The 8,653-nt window shown below is 42.8% G+C and overlaps 1 protein-coding gene across 1 annotated transcript in view; it reads right to left on the bottom strand.

Moving 5' to 3' along the window:
• The window catches only part of KCNV2 (potassium voltage-gated channel modifier subfamily V member 2), a 17,028-nt gene extending 16,317 nt beyond the window's left edge, over positions 1-711 (bottom strand). Inside the window, exon 1 of the mRNA XM_007464198.1 lies at positions 1-711. Within this exon, the coding sequence (XP_007464260.1) occupies positions 1-711 (711 nt within the window).
• Positions 712-8,653: the final 7,942 nt, after the last annotated feature.

Genomic DNA, 8,653 nt, shown 5'->3' with positions numbered 1-8,653 from the left:
CTCCTCGGCCTCCTCGGCCTGCGCCTGCGCGCGCAGCTCGCGCTGGATCTTGAGCTGCTCGCTCAGCTCGTCGCGCCTCTCCTCGAAGCAGATGAGGCAGCAGCGCGGCGCGTACTTGAGCCGCACGCCCCAGTAGCCCAGTTCCTCGAGGAAGCGGCGCGGGCACAGCTCTTCGCGCACCAGCAGCACCCCGGACGCGTAGAAGTTGTAGATGAGCTGGAAGACCTCCGGGTCGCGGTCGAAGAAGTATTCGTCCGTCTGCGCCTCATAATCGTCGCACAGGCCCAGCTGGCGGCTGCGGCTGGGGGACGTGGCCAGGCGGCCCAGGCGTGTCTTGGGGTAGCTGGCCAGCTCGGCGTACTCCAGGTGGTAGCTCTGGCCGCCCACGTTCACGTTCAGAGTGGACGACACGACCGGAGCGTCGGTGCCGCCTTCGCCTTGGTCGGTGGTGGCCTCTCCTGGCTGCTGGTCCTCCTCTGCCGGGTCGTCCTTCCACTGCTGGTCCTCCTCGGTATCCGTGTCCTCCTCGATGTAGTAGCTACAATAGCCCTGGGTCCACGGTGGGAAGCTGGCCTGGGAGCCCGGAAGGGCCCCCACGGAGCAGATGCTCCTGCGTTGTTGGCTGCCCACTGCCTGGGATGCGTCTTCGCTCTCCGTAATATGCCAGGACCTGTAGCCCCAAGAGCGCCTCCTCTCATTCTGTTTCAGCATGGCTGGAGGAAGTGGACCCTCGCCTTTTTCCTCCTGGATGTGGTAAGGTCCCCAGCCTGCTCACTGCCACTGGTAGATGGATCACGTGCTCTGCACTGTTGTAGAGAGACGGGCCCGGACCAGCAGACCTGGGGACTGCAGCATCGCCCTCAGAGCTGTCCCAAATCAGGCCCTGGGCAGCCCAGCCCAGCCCAGCTTGCCGGGTCTGAACGCCTAGGCAGACGGCTGTTGACTGCTCTAATCTTGCTGATAGGGAAGAAGCAAGTGTTAGGAGGGATTTAGAGCCTCTTAGTCAGTTTCCTCCCCCTCTCCCTCCACTCTGTGACCTAGGGGATGATTATGTGGTCTTAAATCTGTAGATAATCAGAAGGTGGCAGAGATGATTGCTAATAAAAATGTCAGCCAACCCTGCCCTTAGGAAGTGCCCAGTGTCCCTGTGCTGAGATGAAATCAACTGAATTTGCTATAGAATGTAGATGCCTGTGTCTTGAAACATTGCAGCCTCTGCCCTAGGTAAATCCGCCATGAACAGGGACGGAGGTAGCAACAGAATGCTTAAAGTGGACCTCCTGACCAGTCACTTTTCCTCTCAGCATTTATCTTCTGTTTCGATCATAGAAGATCTGAAGTGATCTCCTTCCCATCCAGTCACATGATCACATCGTTTTCCCAAATGTACTCCCCTTAGCAGCACTGCTCTGGAGTCTAGTCTGATGTTTAAATCTATCTCAGTTTCTTTCTCTCTCTTTGTCTCTCTCTCTGTTTGTCTCTGTCTCTCTCTCCCTCCCTTCTCTTAAAGGATAAGGACACGTTTCAAGGTGGAATCTCAGGATGGGTGGGTATTGCAGCCCCGCTCAGCTGCTGTATCTAGTGACCAGACTTCCTTCCAAGGAGAAAGTCTTCATCACTCTTCAAGACATCACTTAAAAAAAAAAAAGTCTCCTGCCATGTGTAAGGCACTGTGCTAGATGCTACATGCTGGAGATGGAAACTTGATGGAGACATAGTTGCGGCCCACAAGCTGCTCATGGTTTTGTAGGTGATATAAATATTTACATATGCAAGCACAACAAAAAAAGTGAGTGAAAAATACAGAGGTAGCAGAGAAGAGGAAGGGATTTGTTTCAAGCAGGAATTTGTTACCGAATTCAATTTATTTTGAATAGCTAATACACATTCACTACAAAATATTCAAAAGGTACAAAGATGCGTTACGGTAGAAAATTTATTTCTCCCCCAGCTCGAATTTCTAGCTATCGAGTGTGCCTCTGAGGTTTTGGTTACCCTTCCAGAAATATTCTAAACATATATAAGCAAAAACCTGTCTCCATCTATCATCCAAGTAGCTCTTTATTACTAACACAAATTACAGTATGCTATTCACTTTGCTATTTTCCCATTAACCATGTATCTTAGAGGTGTTTTCATATCTAAACATAAATATCTGCCTCATTTTGAAAATAGCCACTTAGTAGTTTGATAGTGACAGAATTCAGGTTGTTTTCTACCTTGGCTCTTATAAACAGTGATGTAATGAATAACCTGATACCTACACTCTTTTACATGTGTCAGGATATATGAAAGATCAATTATTATAGGTGGAGCTGTTAGGTCAAAAACCACATTTGTGATTTTGATCGATAATGCCAAATTTCCTTCAGGAAAGTTTTACCAGTTGACAACTCACCATCAATGTATGAGAGTATATTATCACACTCCTTGAGCACCACCCATTTTATAGATGAAAAATGATGTGAGTTCATTTTAATTTGTATTTCTCTTACTATGAATGCAACTGAGCATCTTTTCATGTGATTAAGAGCTACTATATTACTTCCTCTATTTTTCACTGAGTTCTTGGTATTTTCTTACTGATTTGTTGGAGAGCTTTCTATATTATGAAAACAGACCCTTTGCCTGTGTTATGAATTACAAGTATTTTTCCTGTTACCCTTTGGTGAGATTTTTTCCGTGTTAAATATTTATTTTATGACTTCTGGGTGTTATATCAGAAATGTCTTCACCTCTCTATCATTCTTTAAAAATTTACTTGTTATAGTTTTATTTTTCATGTAAGGATTGGATCCATCAGGAATTAATTTTGATGTCGACAGAGAAGTAGAGACCTAACTTTATTTTCTGGGCTTTTATCCAGATGTTCAAATGCATTAATTGAATAATCTGTTATTTCCTCGTGGATTTGTAGCTCTGTCTTTATCATATAGTTCAGTTCTATGCTTCAAAGGTGTTGGGACAGGTAACAGTTGCTACAAGGTCTGCACCTGATAGATTAACACTGGCTGATGGTGTTTGGCTTCCAACGGGGCTCAGACCTATGAGCTTCCGGTAAAGCCTCCTGCCAGGCCTGGCCTCTGAGTTGCTCACTGCATTTCTAGGGTTCTCCAGTCGGCATACAATATCGATGTTGTTTCTCCAGACACACACTTGGCCGTTTTCCAATGCCATCTCTTCTTTAGATTGTACAGTCACAGGAGTTTTCATGTGGTGCCGAAAGTCACCTTTTTCCTTCAGAATGCGTTATCCTATTATAAAAAGTGAAAGCATCACTATTTTAATATTTTTAATTTCCTCTCTTTCTATTGCAATCATGTACTACTTTTTAACCTAAACCTTTAACACTCTTATGGCTTTTGCACTTAAAAACCATAGAGTTAGTAATGTTTGTTAGGAGTCTCAGAGTCAAGCCACAAGCGCCACAACCATGAAGTAGATTGAGGAGTTTTGCTTTGCTGGACCATGGTTAGGTGACCGGTACTCCCAACATGTGCATGTGTCGGTGTGGGCACGTGGCTTGGACTTTCTCTGATGTGTACGTACGCAAGTGCAACGGTAGATGAGTGTCCGTATACGGAGACACTTCTTAACAAAGAGAACTGCCCAACCGGGGGATGGATTTGTTCTTAGAGCAGTCAGCTGCTCCTGGCTGAGTGCATGTAAGCATCTGTAGGGCGTGCTGCATATGGAGACCCGCGTGGGTGGAAAGGTGGGCAGGTTGATCTTCAAGGAGATTTTAAGTCTTTGCTTGATGTTCCATTTGTCTAGAATTCTCCACTGCCATTCTTCTCCCTAAGTCCTTGTTCTTCAAAGTCAGCTCAGATGTCGCCTTCTCCCTCAGAGACCCTTGTCTGACATCCCTCTATTTCCCCAAGATGGGTGAGCTGTCCCTTCTCAGTGTTCTCATTTAAGATAACACATCCCACTAGCTTACAATATGAGGCCCTTCTGTTAATGAAGAGTGATTTTCCCATTATAAAAGTTATATACGTGCACTGAAGAAAAATTTAAAAAAGAGAAAACAGAGTACTAATAATCCATACATTAATAACAGTATCATGCCCAGATACTGTACTATGATAGTACAGTTGATGTCTACAACAACCTATCACATAGGTGCTGTAATTATTCCTATTTTACAGATGAGGAAACTGAGACACAGAGAAGTTAAGTGACTTATCCAAGGCTACAGAGATAGTAAATGGTGGAGCTGGGCTCTGCTCCAGACTAAACATCATGCTAGAAAATAGCATATACATGAAAATCACCTAAATCTCACTGTCAAAAGACTATTGTGCTTGCTTTGGCAGCACAACAAAAAAAAAAAAAAAAAAAAAAGACTGTCATTATCAATATTTTAACTTGTCTCCTTACATTTAATTATATATATATATATAATTATATATGTATACTTAACATGATTGTGGTCATATTAGACATAAAATTATGTATCCTGCCTTTTTCATTCAACATTTTAACATAAGCATTTTTAGTATTTTAAAAAACACTGTAAGCATTATTTTAAATGGCTACAAAATATTCCATATTGTGGGTGTACCATGCATAACATAACCAAAGATATTTTATTGAAATAGATATTTTTCCATATTCCACTATTTTAACTAGTGATGTGATAAAAGTCTTTGCATTTGAAAGGTTGTTGGTTGGTTTGTTTTTGTATTCTGGGTTATTCCTTAAGGTAGTTTTGCCAGAGGTTTTAGGCCATTCTCCCTTAATTTTGAGCCTTCCCATGGGCCGTTCCTGCTGTTCATTCTGTTGAGGATACTCTTTCTCCACACCACCCTGTCTCCTTCCTCTGGCTAACTCCTGTTCATCATTTAATAGATGGAAGGCTATCTCCCCTTATCCTCCCTCTAGGAATGCCTTCCCTAGTCTCCTAAGGCTGAATTCGCCTCCCCTCACCTGTGATTCTATAACAGCTCTCTCTATGCCTATAACGGCACTTCTCACAAAAGTTTATCTGCCCATAGACAAGATAGGACAGTAAGTTCCAGAAGGGCTGGACAGTGTCTGTTCTGTTTACTGTTTTTCCCCAGGGTCTAGGCCAGTGCCTGGCATATAGCAGGCCTCAAAATATACTAGCTGAAAGATGGAAATATTGCATACATATTGCCAACCTGCTTTCCAATTTGCCTTACTTTACACTCTAACCAACAAAATATGGGAGTGTCTCTTTCAGCATGCCTTGGCTGTGACATCATTACTATTATCATTATTTGGTAATCAGTAGGTGAAAATGACTTTGCATTTTTGTTTTAACAAGCGCTATAGTAATTATTTACTTATGCGTTCCCCAATAGCTTCTGAAGTCTTCTAGGGTAAAGACAGCCTTGTAGAGTATCCAAGTCTGTAGCAGATTAAAAGATATATATTGAAAAGATATGCAAGATCTCTCTGTATTAGTTCTTACAACTGCATGTGAATCTAGGATTTTCTCAAAAGAAAGTGTTAAAAAGTATCTATGCTCTGTACTGACATGGCCCCAAGCCCTACTTTGAAGGGAAAGAAAACTAGTGAGCTCTGAGGCTCAGTGGCTGGGAACAGTGGCTATGAGTCCCATTGCCCTGGTGACAGAGATTTATAGGCAGCAGGGTATAATGGGAAGAATATTGGAATTCAAGCCGACTTGATTTTGCGTTCTGGTTTCAAAGCTTTGGGCAAATTTCTTAACATCTTTTCGTCTCAGTTTTGTCATCTGTAAAATGTGTTGCTGGAGGATTTCCTGTGAATATAAAGAAAGAATGCCCCTCTGCTTTATTTTCAATTGGCCTGCATATGCCCAAATCGTGGCCTATAATACTCATCAAAAGATAGTCATCTCTCCTTCATCCAGCCACCTCCTTCCCCAGTTCCTGATTATACACCTACAACACACAAATGTATTCATTTTTAGCACCTGTAGAGTTTCTCAGCACAGAAATAATGGTCATATTCACCGTCCACCATTAAAATGAATCCCTTTATGTTAAGGCGGTGCTGACTAACAGAACTTTCTGTGTTGATAGAAATAATCTTATGGTTGAAAACATGACTAGGGCCACTGAGGAACAGAATTTTAAATTTTATTTAATTTTAATTAATTTAAATGTAAATTATCACAAGTGGCTAGTGGCTACCATGTTGGATAGGGCAGAGTTAAGATATCATCTGTGTCTGAATCAGTGTCTTTTAAATATGCAGAGCCCCAAGGAGCAATGAACTTTTAAGACAGTAACCCCACGGTCATAGGAGTTTGCCCCCATAAACTGGCCTACCATTTCCCAAACTAAAAGGGAATGAGATAGGGAGAAAGTAATTTTGAGAGGATTGAATGGAGCCATGGGATGAGATGGAGAAGTGTGAGTAGGTAGAGGGCAGGCTTGGGGGCGGGGACATTTCAGAACAGATTCAGATTCAGGATGGCTTGGGAAGAGAGTAGTATTAAAAGGGAGAAACTGAGGCAAATGGTAAGAAGAACAAGATTGCTGAATATAAACACTTTGGCAAATTTGCCCAGGCCTAGTTCTGAAAGGCAGAGAGAGAGAATAGGACAAGAAGTTTGCCCTTTCCTTGGGAAGCTGCATTTCCTTCAAGACCTCTGTGGTCCCTGTCAGTGAATGACTAAGATTGTAATTGATGAGGATCTCGATAATTAATACCCAAGCCAAAACAAAGAAATTACAAAAACAACAATCTCTCCAGCTTCCAGTAAAGGAAAAAAAAAAGGTTTTATTTTTTAAGGCCTCTGATAAACCTGGTGAATTTCTTCCAATAATTGAATTATTGAGGTATTTGTTTACCTCCTTCTTTTTAAATTTACCTGTCTCATCATAGGTGAAACGTGGAATGAATGGGAACAGCGATTGATTGCAAAGTGTCTCAGTCAGTTGAAATGCTTGCTGCCCAAATTAAAGTTGTCTGTGAGTTTGGAGAAAGGTAGAGTGAGTGACGGGGAGAAGAGAAGTCTGTAACTAAACATTCTTTTCGTCGATGTCTTGTAATCAGGCTTAAATCTGGAGGGTGAGGGGCTTCCCTGGTGGCGCAGTGGTTGAGAATCTGCCTGCTAATGCAGGGGACACGGGTTCGAGCCCTGGTCTGGGAGGATCCCACATGCCGCGGAGCAACTAGGTCCGTGAGCCACAACTACCGAGCCTGCGTGTCTGGAGCCTGTGCTCTGCAACAAGAGAGGCCACCATAGTGAGAGGCCCGCGCACCACGATGAAGAGTGGCCCCCGCTTGCCACAACTAGAGAAAGCCCTCGCACGGAAACGAAGACGCAACACAGCAAACATAAATTAATTAATTGATAAACTCCTACCCCCAGCATCTTCTTTAAAAAAAATAATCTGGAGGGTGCACCTACTTTCCCAAAGTACATCCATTGTCTAATTGCGTCTTTTAAAGATGAAGAACCTGCGACTCAGAGACGTGGGTTTCCTGCCTGATGCTACTCAGTGATTGGCTGGTAGAGCTGGATCTGGAATCTGGGACTCATCTATCTGCCACCCTGGGTGCTTTCCTCTCCTCTGTAATTCCGAGGCAGATCATGCAGCCCTTAATGATATGTCTCTTGCTTAGAAAACCTTCACTTTGATACCTGAACTACCTTTATTGTTTCTCCTAAACATACATAAACAGTCTTTCAATATGGTTCTTTTTCTTCATTTTGCCCCAGCTGATCCAACAGATCTTGCCACCTGTTATGCCATTTGGGAAGTGGATGCAACCAGTTCAACATAAAATATAAACACAGGTACTGAGTGACCTAGTGGTCATCTAATCCCACTGCTCACATTAGAGATAAGGAAACTCAGGTGTCAGATGAATCAGGCCACTTGCCCAGGGTCTCACAGACAGGTGAGTTAGTACGTGCTTGCCTCTGGAGTCCTGTTTTATTTTTTTCCTTTACATTATGGTTTATTACAGGATACTGAATATAGTTTCCTGTGCTATACACAGTAGGACCTTGTTTATCCATTCTATATATGAGTTTGCATCTGCTAATCCCAACCTCCCACTCCATCCCTCCCTCCCCCCCTCCCCCTTGGCAACCACAAGTCTGTTCTCTATGTCTATGAGTCTGTTTCTGTTTCATAGATAAGTTTATTTGTGTCGCATTTTAGGGTCTACATATAAGTGATATCATGGTATTTTTTTCTGTCTGACTTCACTTAGTATGATAATCTCTAGGTCCATCCATGTTGCTGCAAATGGCATTATTTCATCTTTTTTTTACAGCTGAGTAGTATTCCGTTATATCTATCTATCTATCTATAGATAGATCTCACATCTTCATTATCCATTCATCTATCAATGGACATTTAGGTTGTTTCCATGTCTTGCCTATTGTAAATAGTGCTGCTATGAACATAGGGGTGCGTGTATCTTTTCGAATTACAGTTTTGTCTGGATATATACCCAGGAGTGGAATTGCTGGATCATATGGTAGTTCTATTCTTAATTTTTTGAGGAACCTCCATACTGTTTTCCAGAGTGGCTGCACCAATTTACATTCCCACCAACATTCCCTGTTCTAACACCAGTGCCTTTCCCCCAAACTTGACATTGTTTCAGCATCGCTGCAGCATATAATTTCACTTTGAGGTTGTGTTCATGTGGAACAAGCAAGCTGTAGATCTGGAAAGAG

The sequence above is a fragment of the Lipotes vexillifer genome, unplaced genomic scaffold (genome assembly GCF_000442215.2).
Source record: "Lipotes vexillifer unplaced genomic scaffold, Lipotes_vexillifer_v1.1 scaffold1544, whole genome shotgun sequence".
NCBI classification, from domain to species: domain Eukaryota; kingdom Metazoa; phylum Chordata; class Mammalia; order Artiodactyla; family Lipotidae; genus Lipotes; species Lipotes vexillifer.
This window is presented reverse-complemented; position numbering and strand designations above follow the sequence as displayed.